The following is a 22,973-nucleotide window of genomic DNA, read 5'->3' on the forward strand; positions in this document are numbered from 1 at the left end:
AGGCTGGCAATGTTTCCGCTATATGAGTCACCTCCCAGGACCCTTTGCAGCTAAAGCTGAGCTGGCCATGTGACTGAGTTCTGGTCTTTAGTGTCATCATTAAAAAGAGACAGACCCAGCGGGCCATGCCTTTTGCCCTTTCCTCTTTCTGCCTAGAATGTGGACATGAAGCCTGGAAATGCAGCAGAAGTAATAAAGCCACATAAGGATGGCATCACGGAAGATGGAAGAAGGAGCCTGGGACCTAGCACTGGAGAGGCAGCTACCTGTAGTCAGGTTCCAGGGCAGGAGGCATTTATCGGAAGGCCGGACTCCCTGGGAATCATCAGCTCTGAGCCCCTCACCTATACAGTCCCCCTCATTCTAGGAGCATAGAGAGATGCCTGGGGAGGCCCAGCCCAACTAGAGAATTTGTGCAAATGAGAAAAAGACGCCCGCCTCTGGGAAGAGACAGCCACATGGCAAACATCTTGAGAAAGAAGCACCACTCATTTCAGCTCTCCCCTCGCAGCCAGCAAGCATGTGTGGCATACAACCTGCACAGATCTACGTGAGGGCTGTGAGCCTGACATATCCTGGTCCCCATTCTCAAGAAAACTCAATTTACACCGGTGGGCACACCCACACACTCCTCAAGTCAGGAAGAAGTAATCCATGGCACATCCTCAGATAATGGGGACAGCTGTCTCCATAGATGACACTACATGTTTTCAGAGCACTTCCACCCACTTTGTGAAGGAAAGAATAAGAATTAAAGTGATATCTGAAATTGAATTATTCGATCTCTGGATTTTAGCCAGGAAGTGTTTTAAATGCTGTTCTTCATAGATAAAACAGACTCCACCGGATACTGCTGAGTGCTTAATTGCCTTGGGGTCCGTTCCACCTGAGATCAGGGAGTGGGTCATGTGAGGCTGTCCAACACTCTCCTTCCCTCTCACAATAATCTAGAGCAGCACGTGCAAGGGCAAGCCAAAGTTCTCTGTGCCCGAGAGCACATGTCCACGTTCAAAGATTACAGTCATCAATTCTGATTCATTTCAATCATCTTTCTGGGGTCAGCAAGTGTGACCTTCACTATGTCCTTCACACAGTTCTGTGAGAGAGTAACTGTTGTGCATCCTCTTCTATAAAGCCTTTCATGCCCACTCCTTCTTCATTGCCACCACTGCTACCCTGAGCCTGACCCCTGGTGCCCAGCCTCCCAACACTAGCCTCCTGCTTCTAATCTCTTCTCTTCCCAAACCCATCCATCATACTCTTGCTAACAATCTTTCTCACACGCCCATTTCCTTATTGCACTTCTTTGACCAGAAAGTCAATGATTACCCATTGTTTGAAGTTAGAAAAATAGGAAATTGGTTGATAATGAAAAGGGGATATAAAGTAGAGGCCAGAGAAGAAACAGTGGTTCTTGTGAAAGACCTATAGAAGGCTAGGAAATGTTAAATGTCCCTCTGAAGGCATCTAGAATAAAGGGGTAATATGTGATGGAACAAAGGTGGAATAGGAGTTGGGAAGATGCCAGGAGGCAGCAACCCTTCTAGGAAAGAAATCAGAAAAGTTGTTCTACATTTGCTAGGAGATCAGACACATCCCCAAAACAACACCCAAACAAGAAAACAAATTATCAAACTTTTTGACATATCAATACAGGGCCTACCTAAAGGAAATGACTTTTTCTTCACAGTAATAAAAGAAGATGTGAACAAATGAGAAACATTATATTCCTGAATAGGAAGTCTCAATGTCATGAGGAAGCTCAGTATCTTTTATCTAATATATTTAAATTAATTCTAATTAAAATTCAACAAGAATTGTTTTAGGCATTAAAAAATATTCTAAAGTTAGCATGAAATAATATATGTGTAAAACATAGATAAATAGAATTATATACAATATTTACTCAATCAGTATAAAAACTTATAAAACTGATATAATTAAAGTGTAAAAGGGAGAAATTGACCAAAACACAATTATACTAGGGGACCTAAATACATCATTGACAGCTATGGATAGATCATCCAAACAGAAAATAAATAATGAAATAGCAGCTCTAAATGACACATTAGATGAAATGGACATAATTGACATTTATAGAGCACTTCATCCTAAAACATCAGACTATACATTCTATTCTAGTGTACATGGAACATTCTCAAAGATAGACCATATATTGCGACATAAAATCATCCTCAGCAAATTTAAGAAGATTGAAATCATACCAGGCATATTCTCTGATCACAAGGCTTTGAAATTGGATATCAACTGCAAAAAGAAAGCAGGAAAAACCACAAATACATGGAGATTAAACAATATATTTTTAAAGAACGACCAGGTCAAAGAAGAAATTAGAGGAGAGGTCAAAAGATACGTAGAAACAAATGACAATGAAAATACATCCTACAAAAATTTTGGGGATGCAGCATAACCAGTTTTAAGAGGGAAATTTATATCATTACAGGCCTGTCTCAAGAAACAAGGAGAATCCCAAATAAATAACCTCATGTTACACCTTAAAGAACTAGAAAAAGAAGAACAAATGAAATCCAAGGTCAGCAGAAGAAAGGAAATAATAAAAATCAGAGAACTAAATGAAATAGAGAACAAAAAGACAACAGAAAACATTAATGTGACAAAGAGCTGGTTCTTTGAAAAGATTAACAAAATTGACAAACCCTTGGCTAGGCTCACTAAGATAAAAAGAGAGAAGACAGTAATAAACAAAATCAGAAATGAAAAAGCAGAAGTTATCACAGATGACACAGAAATACAAAGGATCATCCAAGAATACTATGAAGGACCAAGAATACTATATGCCACCAAATTCAATAACCTAGAAGAAATGGACAAGTTCTTAGAAACACATAGCCTTCCTAGGCTGAACCATGAAGAACTGGAAAATCTAAACAGACCGATCACTAGTAACGAAATTGAATCAGTCATCCAAAACCTTCCCAAAAGCAAAAGTCGGGGACCAGATGGCTTCACTAGTGAATTCTTCCAACCTTCAAAGAGGATCTAATACCAATCCCGCTCAAACTCTTCCAAAAAATTGAAGAAGAGATAGTACTCCTTAACTCATTTTATGAGGCCAACATTACCCTGATACCAAAACCTGGTAAAGACAACACAAAAAAAGAGAACCACAGACCAATATCTCTGATGAATACAGATGCAAAAAACCTGAACAAAATTCTAGCAAATCGAATGCAACAGTGCATTAAAAAGATTATTCATCACGACCAAGTGGGATTCATCCCAGGGGCACAAGGTTCAACATATGCAAATCCATCAATGTGATACATCACATAAACAAAATAAAGGACAAAAATCATATGATTATATCAATTGATGCAGAAAAAACATTTGACAAGATACAACATCCATTTATGATTAAAACACTTAAAAAAATAGGTATAGAAGGAAAATAACTTAACATAAAAAAGGCCATATATGACAAACCCTCAGCTAATCTCATAACTAACGGTGTAAAACTGAAACCCTTTGCTTTACGTTGAGGAACATGACACGGCTGTCCCCTATCACCTCTGCTTTTCAACATAGTGTTGGAAGTCCTCGCCAGAGCAATCAGGCAAGAGAAAGAAATAAAAGGCATCCAAATTGGGAATGAAGAAGTTAAATTGTCACTCTTTGCAGATGACATGATGCTATATATAGAAAACCTTAAAGACTCCACCAAAAAGCTATTAGAAACAATCAACGAATACAGTAAAGTTGCCGGCTACAAAATCAACGTACAAAAGCCCATTGCATTCCTATATACTAACAATGAAATCTCAGAAAAAGAAAAAAAATTCCTTTTGCAATTGCAGCAAAAAGAATAAAATACTTAGGAATAAACTTAACCAAGGATGTGAAAGACCTATATGCTGAAAACTACAAGACATTTTTGAAAGAAATTGAAGACACAAAGAAATGGAAAGACATTCCGTGCTCATAGATTGGAAGAATCAACATAGTTAAAATGGCCATATTACCCAAAGCAATATACAGATTTAATGCAATCCCCATCAAAATCCTAATGGCATTTTTTAAAGAAATAGAACAAAAAATCATCAGATTTGTTTAGAACCACAAAAGACCCAGAATAGCCAAAGCAATCTTAAGAAAAAAGAACAGTGCTGGAGGTATCACACTCCCTGACTTTAGCTTGTACTACAGGGCTACAATAATCAAAACAGCATGGTATTGGCAGAAAAACAGACACACAGACCAATGGAATAGAACTGAGAACCCAGAAATAAAACCACATAAATATGGACAGATAATTTTTGACAAAGAAACAAAAAACATACAATGGAGGAAAGACAGCTTCTTCAATAAATGGTGCTGGGAGAATTGGAAAGCCACGTGCAAAAGAATGAAACTGGACTGCTATCTGTCACCATGTACCAAAATTAATTCAAAATGGATCAAAGACTTAAGCATAAGACCTGACACAATAAACTGCATAGAAGAAAACATAGGTACTAAACTTATGGACCTTGGGTTCAAAGAGCATTTTATGAATTTGACTCCAAAGGCAATGGAAGAAAAAGCTAAAATAAACAAATGGGACTATATGAAACTTAAAAGCTTCTGCACAGCAAAAAAAACCATCGAGAAAATAAAGAGGCAACCAACTGAATGGGAGACGATTTTTGCAAACAGTGCCTCCAATAAGGGCTAATATCCAAAATATATAAGGAACTCATGAAACTCAACAACAAAAAAACAAACAACCCAATTGAAAAATGGGCAGAGGACCTGAAGAGACATTTCTCCAAAGAGGACATACAAATGGCAAATAGACATATGAAAAAATGCTCAACATCACTAATCATCAGAGAAATGCAAATCAAAACCACAATGAGATATCACCTCACCCCAGTCAGAATGGCTATCATCAACAAGACAAATAGTAACAAGTGTTGGAGAGGCTGTGGAGAAAAAGGAACCCTCATACACTGTTGGTGGGAATGCAGACTGGTGCAGCCGTTATGGAAGGCAGTGTGGAGGTTCCTCAAAAAATTACAAATAGAATTACCATATGACCCAGCAATCCCTCTCCTGGGTATCTACCCAAAACATCTGAAAACATTTATCCATAAAGACATGTGTGCTCTAATGTTCATTGCAGCTTTATTTTCTGTGGCCAAGACATGGAAACAACCAAAATGTCCTTCGATAGACGAATGGATAAAGAAGTTGTGGTATATATACACAATGGAATACTATTTGGCAGCAAGAAAAGATGAAATAGGACCATTTGTGACAATATGGATGGATCTTGAGATTGTAATGCTAAGTGAAATAAGTCAGACAGAAAAAGCAGAGAACCATATGATTTCACTGATATGTGGTATATAAACCAAAAACAACAAAAGAACAAGGCAAACAAATGAGAAACAAAAACTCATAGACACAGACAATAGTTTAGTGGTTATCAGAGGGTGAGTGGGGGAGGGGGGCAGGAGATGAGGGTAAGGGGGATCAAATATATGGTGATGGAAGGAGAACTGACTCTGGGTGGTGAACACACAATGGGATTTATAGATGATGTAATACAGAATTGTACACCTGAAATCTATGTAACTTTACTAACAATTGTCACCCCAATAAACTTTAATTTAAAAAAAAAGTAAAAAGAAAAAAATGTATAGCATTGTTAGAATAGCTAGAATGATAGAACAGAACAGAATGATAGATGCCATGTTTCCCCGAAAATAAGACTTAGCCGGACCATCAGCTCTAATGTGTCTTTTTGAGCAAAAATTAATATAAGACCCAGTATTATATTACATTATATTACATTATACCTGGTATTATATTATATACTATTATATCATATTATATCTGGTATCATATCATATCATATCATATCATATCATATCATATCATATCTGGTCTTATATTAATTTTTGCTCCAAAAGATGCATAGAGCTAATGGTCTGGCTAGGTCTTATTTTCGGGGAAACAGTAGTATAGCAAAAGTTCTTATACTATGGTCCAGGGTATTCCAATAAAGACACTGAGATTATTAGAGAGTCACAATCCATTACAAAAGCCCAATTTCTAATATGGAATCAAATGAAGTAACCTAAAGGAAAAAAACCAACAGCAACAAAAAAAAACACAACATGGCAGGGTAGCAACAAAAAAACACACAACATGGCTGGGTAACATCGTGACAGACTGGATTGACTGATATCTTCCTCCTTAAGAAGAGAGAAAACAAGAATACAGGCTTGTGTGGAAAAGGTGAAGGGTCAGCCTGGTGGGAGTACATTGCACCCCAAGAGACTCATTTGTTGACTAGGCTCTCAAGACATGATCAGTGATAGTTCATGAAAGCAAACCCCAAGCAGAGGCAGGCGAAGAGGCTGAGAAACCAGCTCAGTCCTCCAACAGTCTCTTTCTGATTGCCTGCTTGTCTTTCCATATTTATTTGTTGCCTCTCTTTGATATTATCTCATTTTCTTAAACAGGTATTTCCTGAGTGCCTATTAGGAGCCTATCCCTTGAGTGGGAACATTCCCATGAAAACTACAGAGTGCATACCTTTGGAGGGCCCCTTGACACCAATGGTCAGTCCTCGGGCCACAGCAAATGAGGGTTTCTGTCTCAAGTCTCTGATCAAAGGTCAATCTGCCATACCTCTGCTCTCTTCCTCAGTGAATCCCAAGAGCTATCAGGGAGGAAAAGATGTTGGGAGGAGACGCCTATGGGCTCAGGCTTCAGGCACAGGATGCAAGACTAGGAGTTGGCTAGAAGTGAACATGGGAACAACTGTCTCTGGGGTGAGACAGTCACCCCAGCAAAAGAGCGGAAGTGAGGCCGTGTGGGGAAAACCGCTGTGGAGCTGCTTCTGCACATGATACTTTTCCAAATATGTCCAGAAGTGTTCAAGGGAAAAGAACTTGCTTCTTTCAGGAGGAGGGGGTACCCTGGGAAGAAGCCAGGGTCTAGTTTGCTTCCAGAAAGCCTAGTTTAGTTAAACTCTTGAGCAGAACCAGGTAGTGACACTCAGCACGTTGCAGAGCCCCTCTTTCGAAGCTCCAATGATCAGGGAGCCTCCAGGGGGTCAGTAGTTGCCCTTCTAGAAATACTGTCTCTAGAGAAATATTTCAGGCTTGAATACCATGTAGGGCTTTGGTTCGATTTTGTTTTTGACTCAGACAAGAAGCCTGCAGGGAGAGGAGGAGGGTGTGGACAGCCAAACTGCTGAGAGAAAGAAGTTGCCCTCTGTAGAAAGAGATGCTATCAGAGACCTCTTAGAGAGGAGGGGCAGGAAGGAGGTCACCAAGGCAATTCAACTCCTTTCTCCCAAGTTGTCTAAAGAGGGCTGAAGTTCCAGCTTCCAGGAAGACAGAAGTGAGCCCCTTTTTAGGAAGAGGTTTCAAATAGGCAGCACCCAAGGCCACAAGAGTTACAAGATTTCTGAGAAGCACAGAGCAGGTAGTGATGGTTCTCTGCAGCCCCAGAGGCAGCTGGTGGTTGGCTCCCTGGGTTGGGTGTACTCTCTAGAACCAACCAGCTTTAAGAGATAGGGTCCTGCAAACACAGCCACTCCAAGAGGCAGAAAGTCACATACAATAACAGGAATATCTTCTAGAACAGTTAAGCCAGGTATTTAGGTCCACATGGAGGACCCTTGGTGCAACACCAATCTTTGATACAGAAATGGATGATTACATGCCTCACAGGGAGGAAATGTGAAAGTCAGATGTTAAGACAGAACAAAGTATTGCCTCCCATGAGTATTTTAGAATCTGCAAGCAAATAAATAAACTTGATTCTGAATGGTTATCAAGGGTGAGTGACCGCCACGTAAAAGTGACCACAACTGATTTGATTCAATATCCTGGGAAACAGTAAAATACCATAATTCCCCTTTGTAATTATTCAGTTTTGGAAAAGAAAAGGGGGACTATTCAGGCAGCAGTTAGGGAAACGTGGAAAGGAATTTTTAAATGTTAAATAGTGCTCAGTAAGCTTAGAGACTAATTTAAAATCTCACATTGGACTCTCAGGAAAGTCATGTGCCAAAGGTTGAGAAAATCAACAGCAGAAAAAATGATTGGCCTGTTAACACATCCATGTGGCTGCGTGCAACACACAAGCCCATTCACCCCTGTTGCACTGGATCCACTCAACAACCCCAGGAGGTCAGGCACACAGGATCAGGCCTGGTTTCTTTCTCTCCCTTCCTCCCACAGGGGAAAACAGGCGCAGAGAGGTTGACCAACTTGCTCGAGGTCCAGAACAAATGAAATTTAAAATTGCAATAGCAAAGCATACAGGTCATTGGTTGGGGGGAGTCTTTTAAAATGGCAAGATTGAAAAATCCCCAAGGAAAGAGCACAAGGAAGTGTTCACAGCATGAATTTGAAAGTAGCCAGAACAAAATGGTATCCAGGGATCACATGGACCGACGCAAGAGCCCTGAAGGGTAACTGAAAATATCCACAGCAGCAAGTCATCCAGGTGGGTCAGCTGGGACCCATTTATTCAAGGCTGTGTGACTCAGCAAGTCCCTGAACCTCTCTGTGCCTCCGAGTCCTCTCTGGCACCTATCTTCAGTGTTTGTTGTGAGGATGAAATGAGACAGTGGATGTAAAGCAGTGACAGCAATGCATAGCCCAGGGGAAGCACTACAGAAATGTCTGGTAGGGCCATTAGGACAATATCACTGGTATTAATACATGTAAAATATTTATGACAATACCTGGAACATAGTGCTTTCTAAGAATTAGCTTTTAGCTATTTTCACCACTAATGACTCCTTTTTATCAGTTTTACTCTACTGATACTGCATTTTAAAAACATATGGTCTACCAATGTATATTTTTCACAACTAATGCATCTACCACATTTACTGATCAAAGGGGCCTACATAAAAAGGAATGTCAAGATCAGCTCAGTGTCCCCTCCCTGAATATGGGAAAGTATGGAGGCTTGATACTCAGTTTAGTTTGCAGAGCTGCTTTACGGGGACCTGGACAATTCACACAAGGCTTTGTGAAGGACTGAAAATAGCTCCTGGATGCTCATTAGAGTCTGTGATGGTCCCCAGACACATGGAATCCCAGAGTGAGAAACAGATGCAGGAAATGATCGTGCCTGGAGTGCACTTAAGGTCTCCTTGCAAAGGAGATGGCAGACAATGTCTTGGTTTTTGTTTTTTAACAAGGAGAATATCATGGTGATTTCCATATGCCCAGTTCCCTTCGGAGGCTGAAAGAGTGGACTCCAGGACTAATGGAAAGGGGAGTTCTGGGGAAAGATCAGGTGATTCTCTTCCTATGCCAGGAGACATGGCTCCTCCATGACCAATGGCAGAATCGCAAACATGAAGTTATCATTACTCACTGTGAGAAACTTAACATCACTAATCTGAGGAGGAAACAGGTCTGATCAACTTATCAACACTTTCTGAAGAAAAACCAGAAAATGTAGTTTATTTAGAGCAATGCTTTACCACTTGGGGAACACAAAAGAATCTCTAGAGGTACTTTTAAACCACAGTGATACTTGGGGCCCCTCCTCAGAGATCCTGGAGTGGGGCACAGGGGTCGCCGATACTTAAAAGACCTCTCCTACAACCAGACTCTCTGATTTAGACTTTCGGAAGTCTAAAGGCTTTGAGATGGGATTGTTGGATGAGTAGAAAGTTGTTCCTTCAAAAAAAAAAGGGGAACAATTTAAATATAGGAAACAAAAGGCAGGGATAAGAGTACATTTCTTAGGATAGAAAGGCAGTAATAGGATCCTCCTTCCACCCCCATTCCAAATGCAGCAAGGACTGGGTCCTGCCATTTTTATGAATGATGCAGGATAAAGTCCTGACAGCTATAGACAATGCAGGAAGATTTTATTGATGTTAAAATGCGCCTGACGTGCCCAATAAATCCCAAGCTCCTCCCAGCACTGGGAACTGAGCTGCCAGGACCTGAGAAACGGTCCCTCCACCCTCAGTAATGCAGCTTGGGAGGCTCTGGGGTTGGACGCAGATGGCTCCTGGGGACACGGCCACACATTATGCCACAGCTAACACCACACCACTAAATCATGGGGGTGGTTCTTGGAAACAGAAACCCCGCTCCACACAATCCTGGAGCTTCTGTCTGTGGCACAGCATGATAAGGAGGGCCGAGGTCCAGAGAAGGGCCATGTGAAGGCAGCAGTGTCCTTGTGAGGGGACAGTATGAAACGAGAAGGTTAAGGAGAGGGCCATGCTCAAAGCTTGTGGAGGCATGTGGTCCGGGCAGGTAAACAGGGCTTATTTTCCAAATATTCCTGAGATGCTGCCACAAAGGATCATGCCTTCGATTTTTTTAAAGAGTAATTTCACAAGAAATAGAGGAAACAGCCTTTAAAAAGTAGATAATTCAGCACACAGAACTTGTCACCCCAGAGGGTGCTGTGACTGAAAATAGAAACTGGCTAAGGACATGATTTATTAAGGGGACTCTGCACGTCTTGGAGAATACCACTAAGTTTGAGCGCACTTCCATGAAAGGCAACTGACTTCTCAAAATGCTTTTCAGCATCACCGTCACAGACCCTCAGTCTGCCTCAGCAAGGCATTAGTTCTAGAAATGGTAAATCATTCCTCACTCCCTGCTAACTGCCAAAAGAGTGATGCCACAGGATATTTTCAAAACTGTCTGGTGAGAAAGTGACAATGCCAATGATGCCATGAGACAGATGTCAGAAAGATGTGACAACTGTGGAATTTTCCTAAGTCCTATAACAAGAGACCCGACAATCTGCATGGGAAAGCATGAAGGAAACAACCAAAACAACAACAAACCCGACTAAGGGTATAAAAGGCTGGAACACCTTCAGTTAGGAAGAAAGTATCTGAGGCACTTGCCAGAATAGGCTTGCTTCATTGTTACGTGTAGGAAAAAAAGCATTCATTTCCCATTTGAGTCTTGGATAGCAGAGGCCAACTGTAAAACAGTTATATTTCCAAGGTTAATATAGTTTATCTAGCACTCTCACAAAGACATCGTCATTTCTGAATTTTCTTAAAATGTCACAGCTAATAATATCTGATACATTTAGAAACTTCAGAGTAAATGAAGTTGAACAAATTTCTCCATATCCATTCTGGAGCCCCCTCTCCATGATAAACCCAATGAATCCGAGGGAGAAAGACATTATAGGGTCCCCAAAGGGAAAGCCAAGTCTCCATCTTCCTTCTAGTCTCCTCTTCCACCTCACACCTGTGTCGGTCTGTAACTTGGGATGTAAAAGTTTCCCTTTGGGAGCAGGAGGAACTGTGCTACCCTGCATAGGGCACATGGGTTGGAAGGCCACTTCCTGCGGCCAAGTCCATGCAGGGTATGTCCCCATACCCCCAAGGGCTTCCTGCCCTGACATCTTCCTCTGGGGTGACTTTATCTCCCATGGGATTCACCACATCTTAGACCAATGGTAGATACACAACATGATGAAATTTAGCACAGGATTTCTGTCTTTCTTCACAAAACATAATTAAAGTCATCTTACTAAAAAGCTATATATATATTTCCTGCTGAGAGAGAGAAAAATAGATCCAGTTCCAGAAACTATTTGGAAAGGAAATCCAAAAGCACATCTTTCTGTTCTTATCATTTCCGTTAAGTGGTGACCTAGCCTTGGATCTGGCACATGAATCTTTGTTTGGGGGGGAGGGGGTGGCTATAACTCTGGTCTCATGTAAGTTTTCTGACGGAAACTAAAACTGGTTCCCTTTGCTGTGTGCTGTCTTGTGAAATCTATTTCATGTTATTTTTGTTGCACTCTATTGTGTTTAATGAAAAACTTCTCATGAACCAGAATTCGGAAGTGGCTGTTTATAACTGTGTTTTATGAAAATCACAGTCAAAGATTAGAAACAGAAGTAAAATTGGTTATATTTGCAGTGGTAACAGGCACATAATGGATTCAACTCCACAGTGTGTTGTGTTTTAATCCTAATTTGCATTCTTACTTTTTGTAACAGTTGTAAATTAGCTCCTGTTTACATTTCCCATCCCCACAAAACAAAGGTATGGGCTCTTGGATCCCAATGTACAGCAGTCTGGAATCCGTTTGGTAAATTTTCAATATATTACTTTCTTCTTATGCTCTCACTTTATAAAAACTAGGCAAATATTTGTCATTTAGCTAGGCAATAGAGTATTTTAAGAGGTTGCCACCTACTTTAAGCAAGAATGGAACTTCGGGCTACTGAGATGGCACAACCAAGACTCTTATCACCATCCACAGTGGGACAAGAAAAGGAGGGAAGCAGGAGAACTGTCCATTGTGGGTCTTCTCAAGGAAGCTTTTCATCTTGCCATTTCCTTTGTAAAAATGAAGTCAGAAGTGCCTTCCCTGACAAACTGTTACTCCACTTTATTCCTCCTGCCTCGAGTCAAGGACCAGCCTCTCTCTGCCCACCAACCCCCAAGGGTGATGGGCAACCAGAGGAGGCCTTGAGGGTGCAGCCAGCCAGAGGAGCCCACAGGGGAAGGAGGAGGAGGAAGAGGACCAGCCAACTAGATCAGTGGGCTGGAGGGTGGAGTGAGTGAGGTCAAGTGTGGGGTAATTCCTGGCAACCAGAGACTGCTATTGTAACCCAGCAGGGCCAGTCTTCTCCCAAATGCCAGGGCTGACTTTAAGAACTGAAGGGGACACATGGGTGGCACAGCACCACATGTTACCAGGCCTGGGAAAGTCAGGACACAGAGACACCAAGAGCAGGTGTCCCACATCACTTTCCTAAGTGTCATTTTCTAAAGAGGACAAAAGGGGGTCTACTTTCAGCTGAAAGAAAGGACTGATTTGGCATGATTTTCTGCATTGGATTCTAGTGGTTTGGATTCATAAATAGGAGAAAGCTGTAATTCTGACTTGGGGGGATTCCTGAGGCTGGAGACAGGTTAGATTCACATCCTCACTGAGACTGGGCAGAAATCGAAACCAGGGTGAAGGTCAACTCGGGAAGAGCAGCACATACGCCCAGATTCTTGGCACAAGTTTTAACAGGAAGTTGACCTATTACATCTCCCCAACCTGCCCTGTTGGCAACACACGGCAGTGACAGGCACTAACTCTGTCACTTGGCTCCTTGTCTGAAGGGCACTCTTGTCCTGAAGATGCTGCACATACTTTTTGATTCAGAATCCGTGCTCAACTGGCAGGTCAGGAAGCCCGACTCAGGCAGCTTTATACTCACCCCAAATGATGATAAACAGAGCAACAGGTGGAGCTAGAATTAATTCATAAGTTCTTGAATGTTCACTCTAAATTATACTTTACAAAATGTTTTCTCATACTCCTAGTTCCTGAGAAGAGAGGATAGCCTTAAACCTGCTTTAAAACTGTAACACACCTAGAATCGCAAGGATTATAAAACAAACAAACAGAAAACCTAGTTCTTTAAGACATACAAAGAAGACCCTATTAATGCAGCAAATCATTAGAAATAAAATCTCCAATCCAGGAGGTTGCAGTTTCTTTATCAGTGTTCATTTATCAGGACTTTACCTTTGAGGCCCAATAACTTCATGTAGAGTGCTTTCTATTCAGAAAAGTGGATATAACATCACTGTTCAAAATACCACAGCAGCAATGCTGACATAATTCTAAAACTTTACGAAAAATAAGAAACCTAGATGGATGCATACCATTTATAGGATACCACTATAACTCTATGGCTGTTTGGAAACATCTAGATAGTTGCATCATGCTGATTCACCCAGCGATTATCCAAAGAAATGTCATTTGGATCACTGCCTTTGCAAAAGTCTCATGTGGTTAGAGCTGAGGTTCAAACTACTACTACCAACTATAATCAATGAAGGTAAGAATAATCAAACACATACCCTCGATACGGTCCACATGTTTGATAAATGAACAACTCTACTTTCCTCTAGTTGACGTCAGCACCCGCCAGCATACTATGCTAATATTTCTGGATTAATCTTTTTGTCTTTTCTTCCGGGCTATTTGGGTCTTTGAAAGCTCCTTTGCCTAATGGTGTTAGTAAGCTGCTATCCATCTTAGCTGTTAAGGTCCCTTGCTCATTTAGCGTACCCCTAGTGTGTGGCACAGAGCACTATATTAAAGGTCAGATTTTTATACTAACTGCCTTTTTTTTTTCCTTTTACCAAATAGCAAAAGCAACACAAAGGGAATTTTATATACAGCACATCTTTCAGTCCTACTCAACAGCAGAAAGTAACTCTGCAAACCAGGAAGCATGCTGGATGCTAGCGGTACCTTGGAGACGGACAGTTCTTTAGATTTAGACTCGAACAGGTGCTCCAGCCTGGAAGTGTCCACCTTAATAGGTTCCAGTTTTGACCACAGGAATTCTCTGCAGCGGCGGTTGTTCTTACATGGCCACTCAAAAGGCCGCACTTCATTCCAAAACAGACGGATGGTCTTCTTTTTCTTAGTGAATGCTGGCTGACCCCTGGGTACCTGGGGCCACCCTAAGCCCTGAGGAGCGTTGAATACTGGAGGAGGAGCCAATAAATTACCGGGGACTGGTGGGGGAGGGACGCTGTCCAACAGGGGCGGAGGGGGCGGGGGCAGCAAACCTAGAAAGGTGGGTGGGGGCGGGGGCGGCAGTCCTGGTGCTTCCCCATGACCCAGGTCCACGTCTAGGACGTCGATGTCATCCTCTTCCCCCAGGTCGGTGAAATCCATATCTTGGATTCTGAGCTCCCTCGGATTGGCCATGAGCTGGTCCCAGATGTAGTCAGACTCCGTCTTGGGCTGCGCAGATGCTTTCTCTGGGATCTTGTCACTGGGCTCCGCATCTGAGGAGATGGACCCTCTCCTGAGGTCCCCGCTGTTGAATTTCTCAGCAAAGGCTTTCACGCTGCCCCGATTGTCCAGGCAGCCAACATCCACCCTCCTGACACTCTCATCCTGGGCCAGAGAGTTGGCCTGCAGGGTGGATATCCTGCTGGCCAGGCTGGCGACCGCCTCGGCCCCCGGCTCAGTCCCCGCGGGCTCGCCCTCCCCCTTCTCCTCATCATCCGTGGGCTTTCTGTTATGGGCATACAGCATGTCCAGCATGAATCGTTTGTTGGTGAGGATGTCGCCACACTGTTCATTTATACCAGCATCCTGAACACCCGTGGACCACAAACCTGAAAGGATATAGGAGGGAAAACAAAAAAGTGAGAAAGTGGCAGGGACCTCAACACCAGGAGAAAACCAATTAGGTAATAAGTGGGCTTTCCACAGAGCCACTTCAGAGAAGAGACTGAAGGAAAACAACTGAAGAGGAAGGTGGGCATGACTGACAAGAAACTTAACCAGGAGGAGATGCTGCATCAACGTCCCAGTGGCCCTCTCCCAGACCAAGACTCCTGTAGAAGGGACAATGCTCATGGCTCCCGCCTAGGCTCATGGGAGAAATTGTCCTCACCTTTCCTGCCCACCGATGACAACTGGTCAGGACCCACCCAGCCATAGGTAACCAGGGGGTTTCTGCCCTGACTAGACACAGGGAGGCAAGGAAGATGTTCCCTTTGCCCACAGAAGGCTGCAGAGTTATCTGCATGTCTCCCTGTTCCACATCTGCACCAGGACAGCTCAAAGCGCCTGGAGAAATGCACAAACCATACCATGGTCACACTTTAAGTTCATGGTCACTAGTGTTCAGGACAGCCTTAAAGCTGCCTGGCAGTCTCATTCATGATCTATCCAAATGACCTTTGACACCCCTCCTCTCTCCTCAAAACTCCCTTACCTATCCCATCCTCACACAAGCACGGCCTTGCTTCCTACTTCAACAACTTAATAGACGAAGGCAGACGAGATCTTCCACACTATTCATTCTGCCTCCACCCACCCATCTGCACCTGAACCCCAGCCCTGGCCTCCCTCCTGTGTTACTGATAAATTGTCCCTCTTCTTATCAGGGTTCAGATGCTCCACGGAGCATTTGGAAACCACTTCAGCAATTCTCTGTCTTGCATCGCCTATGCTCTTCCCACTAGACCTTCCTACTGGCACATGAACATGGTATCATTTCATCCATCTTAAAAACAAACAAACAAACAAAAAAACCCCTCCATTAACTGCACTTATCCCTCCAGCTACAATCCAACTTTTCTCCTTTCAAGTAAAGCTGCTTATAAGAGTTGTTTTGCTCACTGTCCCCAGTTTCTCTCTTTATTCTCTCATGAACCCAGTCTCATGAAGTGTTTGCTCCCGTCACTTTTCAAAGCTGCTCCTTTCCGGGTGACCAATGACTTGCCTTTTGCCCCAGCCCCAGCTGATCACTCCCTCTTCCTTTATTTATATCCTTCAATTGGTTTCTGGGACATTGCACTCACCTGGTCTGCTTCCTTGTTTCTGGCTGCTGCTTCTCAGGCCCCTGTGCTGTTTCCTCCTTAACTTAACCTTTAAATGTCCTTGGACCTCTTCTCTCCATCTACATTCACTCTCTGAGTCACCATCTCATCCAATCTTAGGGCTTTAAATACCACCTTCTGCCATCACTCTCATGCTTCTCCTGCAACAGTTTCCTGTCTCAGACATGGTAACTTCAGTCATCCATCTAACAGTTCGAAAAACCTCGTAGTCATTTTTGACCCCTCCAGTTCTCTCATCCCACATATCCAACATAGCAAGGTGTCCTGTTAGCTAAGTCATCATGTTGCATCCAGAATCCAACCACTTTTCTCATTACCTCCCCTGCCACTATCCTGGTCTGAAGCAGCATGGCATGGTTTCTTGCCTACAGCATTGCAAGGATGTCCCCTCACCTGTCTCAGCCTTCACTCTTGCCCCTCTATAATAGTTCTTAACACAACAGCCATGTGATGTGTTAAAATGCCTGATTATATCTTTTTGCTCAAAGTCTTCTAATGGTGCAACATTTCACTGAGACAAAAAGCCAATGACCTTTCAATGTTCACAAGCCCTGTGTGATCCCCCCTTAATTTTCTCCATCTCCTGCTGCTGCCACCCTAGCCATACATACATGAACCTCTTCAGCTGCAGTAGCTCCTTGACATTTTGAGAACTCACTGGGCATGACCCAGCCTCAATGCCTTTGCCCCTCCTGGAACAAACTGCAGCCAGTTAATCACACAGTTTGCTTCTCAACCTCCTTTAGATCTTTGCTCAAATAGTATCTTTTCTGTGATGTCTTCCTCAACCACCTTATTTACAACCCGCACTCTACCCAACACTATTTATCATCCTTTCCTGCTTTATTTGTGCAACCCGCACTCTACCCAACACTATTTATCATCCTTTCCTGCTTTATTTTTAACCAGAGCACTTATTACTGTCTAACCTTCCACATATTTTCCTTGCGTATTTTATTGCTGCCTTTGCCTCATCACTGGAACAATTATAATTACTTGTTAAACGATCCTCTTCATTGGTTGCAAACTCTACAAGAGCAGGAATTGGGGTATGTTTTGTTCACAGTTATATCCCCAACATCTAGGATGGATGGATGGATGAATGAATGAATGAATGAATGAATGAATGAATGGTCAGGATGTTATTCCTATGAGTTTGCTTCCTAAGAGCCAGCAGGGCTGTGTGGTGGGCTTTCAGGATGAACTCTGTCAGATACCCAGGGCCTCCATGAATACTTGTGTGGGAGTAGCAGGACACCTCAGTCATGGATGTGAGCATCAGGAGTTTTCATTCTACCAAAGGAGAAAAGCCCTATCAAACATGCTGGGGGCGGACACTGATCTCTTCCCCTTGGCCCTGCCTTGATCTTAGAGGAGCCATTTGTAGGAGAAGCACAAAGGCGCTCTCTTCCTTCCAGTGCAGATTTGTCCTCTGTGCTCTATTCGATTCTAACAAGTGTCCTAACCTCACTGAGGGGCCAACACCAGAATAAAGCGCTCTTGAGCTTTCTTATAGTTTTCACAAACAAAATACACTTAGGAGATAACCACCACCAAAGAGACAGGAGATGGCATTTGAGCACATGATGGAAAAATCTGGTAATTTGGTGTCTCTACAACTGGTCAGACAGTCCTATAAACAGGGAGACTGTTTTAACGCCAGGAGGCTGCAGCAGATAAAGTGGCTGAGTCTTTCACCAGATTGCCTCACTCTTTCTCATTTATTGGGAAATGTTGGCAATTTCTTATTTTGGCAACAGGGAAAAGAGCATACTCAGGTAACATTTTAAATGCTAGTTTTCTCACTTACTTTCTTCATTATCTTAAGTCTTCTTTTATTATTATGCAGTGTACTTTTTTGTCCCTAGTAATTTCCTTTGCTCTGAAGTCTACTTTATCTGATATTAATATAGTCACTCCTGCTTTTCTTTTTTAATGTTGACATGCTGTATCTTTTCCCAACTTGTAACTTTTCATCTGCCCATCTCATTACATTTGAAATGAGTTTTGTATAGACAGCATACGAGTAGGTTTGGATTTCATCCATTCTGCAAATCTTAGTCTTTTAATTTAAAGTAATTATTGATCTACTAGGGCTTAAGTATGCCATTTTCTTTGTTCTGTTTGTTCCCTTCGTTTTAGTTCCTATTTCTCCTTTCTTGGTTTTGGTAGGTTACTTGAACATTTTTTAGAAATTCAATTTGATTTATAGTGTTTTGGAGTACATTGCTTCATGTAATTTTCATAGCAGTTGCTCCACGTATTACAATATACACACTAACTCATTAATCTACTGGTATTGATGTTTTACTTCTTTGAAGTGTAGAAGCCTTACTCCCATTTAGATTCCTTTACCCTCCCCACTTTTTAAATATAATTGTCATAAGTATTTCCTCTACATATCTTGAACACAACATCAAACACCTTGTAATTTTTGCTTCCACCATCAAATATGATTTAAGAAACTCATGAGGAAAAAGACCTTTTTCATTTATCCCTATTTTTACCCATTCTGTTGTTCCTTTCTAAAATTCCAAGTCTTCTGTCTTTATTTTCTTTCTGTTCAAAGAACTTACCCCTTCTTTAAGAATAGGTCTGCTAGTGACAAATTCTCTTGGTTTTTCTTTAACTGCCTTTATTTTCCCTTTGTTCTTAAAGAATTCATGCTTGACACATCTGGTTATTTGGGAGCCGGGAAAGGGGGAGTAGGACAGCAACAGATTTTCCATCAGTGCTTATCTAGGGCAGGACATGTATTAATAGCCAGAAAGACTTGCTGTTCTGTTATGCACTCCTTTTCCTAATCCTTTGGCTAGGGAAATAGACTCTCCTTGGAGCTTCACTACCATCTCATTAAAGTCTGAAGGTCCCTAGACAGTCTGCCTTCTTCTTTCCACCTTTCAGAGTCCTCCTATGATTGGTTGTTCTGTTACGCCCAGGGTGTTGATATTTTAAGAAGGAGGACTTAGGAGCAATGGAGCTTCTCCACCTTAGCCAGATGCCTCTTCATTCATTGATTCATCAACAGTTTTGTGAGCTCCTAGTATATTCTGAACACCTAGGTAGGAAGTGAGGACTCACAATGAACAAGCCCAACATCCTCATCCTCAAAAAGCTTACATTCAAGCAGAGACAAAAGACAGTCTTACCAGTAATTACAACAAAGTGTGATGGATGCTCTGATAAAACCTTGCACATTAATGCCACGGAACAGAACACACAAAACAAAGAGAAAGAAAACCACGCAACTGGAATAAGTTGAATCTCTTTCAAGCCCTACAAACTCACTTTCAAGTAATAGGTACAATCATTAGAAATAAGATAGGAATGTGATTATAATATGATGCAGTTGAGAACATTCTGAACAGCAAGAGCTATGCCGACAGAGGTGCCCTGACTTCACTGCTGTTGATGGTGCCTGTGTACAGTGGGATTTTTCATGAACCGATAAGTTACAATAAACAAACCTGATCACATCTCTTAACAGCACCAGACTGAAGCAGAAAAATCACTGCAAAGCCCTCATTTCTGTGTCCATACACTTGGACACCACCAGCTTTTGGTAGAACGTCCATGGTTCTTAACTGGGAACAGAGTTTCCATTTTTGGAAAGCTGTCCTTTTTGGAAGGATATTGGACAATCTGATCCAAGAAAGTTCTGTTCCCTGGCTTATTTTCACTAAGCCAACTTGTTGATATGTTTTAGGCCCACTCAACCTAGTTATGATGAATAATTCTTAAAGCTATTCATAATAAACAAATATTTTAAGTCCAGACTTATCAAGAACACTAACCTTCACCCTGTACTATGACCATAATCACATTAAATGTGAATAGTTACAAGTAGAGTTTGGGAGACTAACTATAATCTCACTTTGAAAGAAATTAAGTCAGTATCAATATAGTTAATGCCTCTTAGGGCATACATTTCCAAACAGGCACAAGATTTTCAATGTAATAATTCCTAACATATAAACTAATAAAGTCTTCCAGTCCTCTTTTCCTACTGCATCATAATGACTAGCAATATAGAAAATAAAATCTAATAATATACAGCGGGTGCCAAAAAAATGTACATACATTTTAAGAAAGGAAAAAAACTGTATTAAAATTGTAATACTCAATATGTACTGATAACAAAAGATGAATACAAGTCATGTATGCATTTTTTTGGCACCCCTGGTATTATAACTATTAACTATTTCAGACTAAGCCACTGATTGACAGTTCTCATGGGAGGCATTATGGCTTCATTCATTCGTTCAATTTTCATTCACTCATCCATGCTTCAGAGACAGTGTATTCTTAGTCTGTGAGCTAACAAGCCATGCATGAGTCATGCCATTGTTGGCAGGCTGTTATGGAACCTTCATGTTGCCCTTGAGGCCCAAGATATAGGCTCCTTGAGTGCATGTCACTGTAGGTGAATGAAGGGTGGCCTGTAAGACATGCCACCATTGTTGAGGACTATTAGTTGAGAGAGGTGGCTCCTTGCCACCCTAACAGCACACAAGTCATGGGTAGGAAGACCAGCCCTATGGTGTCACATATGAATCATAATTCAAATGATTATATAAATTATTTACAATTCCTATAAGCCTCTGTGGCTCCCTCCACAAGTTCCTACTGAGGACTAACCTTCCATTTGGTCCCTAATTATAAAGTCACCATTACACAGATGAACTGAATGAAAATCAGGTATAATACCAAAAAGATATAATTCCATAAAGAAGAGCACGTACTGTATAGCAAAGAAAACAGTGGTCCTCAGTATATTGTAGACAAATTACTTAAAGTAGATGTATCCCAACAGAACACATCAAATTGACCTCAGTACACTGTGAACTAGCACTTTTTGGAAGTACTCATTCGATTCTTTTAAACAAATTTGCTCTGGTCTAAAATGTGCAGTCATAACGGTTTAACACACTTCACTGAAAAAGCTCATTCAAGTGAGTAGATAACAACATGACATGTCTCTAAATTTATATCAGATAAAAGCTACACTTATTACGAACAATTAGAAGGAAAGGAGGAATTTCTCTTTCTCTTTTGTGGCTTACTCCTTAGGAAAAGTCCTCTGTTGCCCTTCTTATAGGGCCCTTTTCACACCTGTGGAAATGATAGTATAACAGCATGGCAGAGGGTGCGGGGCCCCCCTTTTATGGAGTAGGAAGCTGCTGGCTGACAATGTGGGCACATTCCTCACCTCCAGACACTGGGTGACATAGCCCAGTGAGTGAGCTGAGTCAGCAGGTCACCCCAGAGGCCAGCACACCAGATCCCCTGCTCCGGGGTTCCTGGAATGTGTTTATGAACAGAGTGGCTTTATTACCCGTTCCTCTGTCCCTGGAGAGCTTGTCCTCCTTCTCCTCCCTCTCTAACGTGCTGCTGGAAGATGAGATGCTAGAGGCAGAGCAGTTGTCCCTCTCGTTCACCTCCTCATTCCGTCTCTCTTTTTCACTGAGGGAAGATCGCTCTTCCGGCTCCTGCTCCACTTCAGTCTCTGGCCCCACACAGGCAGGGGCTACTTCCTGGCTGGTGTCCTGTGCCACCTGCTCCACCTCTGCCTCTGGTTCCAGTTCTGCCTCCTGTTCGGGTGCAGGATCCCTGGTGCTCGCTGGTGGAAACAATGGAGATTACAATCACAACAGGAATTTCTTGGAATTATGAAGTGAGGTGTGAGAATGGATATGAGGTTGATTCCTCTATGCGGTCTGTGTTAGGCAGAATTCTAGATGGCCCCCAAGATTCCTATCCCCTGGTAATTCCCTCAAACACGAATCTAGGCACTGCTGGGAAGGGATTGTGTAGCTGACCTTCAGGTCTCAAGTCAGTTGACCTTAAAAACATGGAAATTATCCAGGTGAGACTGATCCAATTGGGTGAGCCTTTTAAAAGCAGAGTGTTTTCTGATTAGCAGCAGAAAAGAAAGATGAGAAGCATGAGACGGATTTGACATGGCACTGCTGGCTTTAAAGATGGAGGGGTGGGCATGTGAGAAGGAAAGGGGTAACCTCTAAGAAGCTGAGAGCAACTCCTGACTGACAGAAAACAAGGAATTGGGACTTCACTCTTGCAAACAGAAGAAACTGACTTCTGTCAACAACCTCAAGAATCTGGAGATAGTTTCTTCTCAGGGCCTCCTGACAAAAGCCCAGCCAACACAAACTTGATCTTGTCCTTGAGATACTTAGGGCCAAGAACACAGCTGAGCTCTGCTGGACTTCTGACCTATGGACACTGTGAGATAATATATGGGTACCATTTTGAAACACTCTCTTTGTGCTAACTTATTACGCATCAATAGAAAACTAGTACATGATCCTTTTGCCTCTTTAGGGAAAGAGGAAAAAAAATCCACAGTGATCAGGTTGATAAGCAAGTAGCAGCCTGATGTTTTATCAGTGGCTACTCCAATGAGGCCTGTCACCCTTTGCTTGAATTACGTTTGCTCATAATGTAAAGTTAGCCCATAATTTGAAAGCTATGTAGAAGAATCCCTCATGGGCACACAACTATTTGTAAACCTATCAAGACTGGAGACTTGATGCTTGTACCAAGGGAAAAATGCTCATGTTCCCGTGGCTGTTATCC

The 22,973-nt window shown here is 42.1% G+C and overlaps 1 protein-coding gene across 22 annotated transcripts in view; it reads right to left on the reverse strand.

Moving 5' to 3' along the window:
- Nucleotides 1-22,973, reverse strand: part of FHOD3 (formin homology 2 domain containing 3) — a 433,462-nt gene that overhangs the window by 48,228 nt on the left and 362,261 nt on the right. For all 22 annotated transcript variants that reach the window (XM_074340106.1, XM_074340111.1, XM_074340113.1 and 19 more), the window contains 2 exons: nt 21,712-21,996; nt 14,263-15,143 (listed from right to left, as the gene is read on the reverse strand). In XM_074340106.1, the coding sequence (XP_074196207.1) occupies nt 14,263-15,143; nt 21,712-21,996 (1,166 nt within the window). The remainder of the gene's footprint in view (nt 1-14,262; nt 15,144-21,711; nt 21,997-22,973) is intronic.

Source organism: Rhinolophus sinicus, linkage group LG09 (assembly GCF_036562045.2).
Source record: "Rhinolophus sinicus isolate RSC01 linkage group LG09, ASM3656204v1, whole genome shotgun sequence".
Lineage (NCBI taxonomy): Eukaryota > Metazoa > Chordata > Mammalia > Chiroptera > Rhinolophidae > Rhinolophus > Rhinolophus sinicus.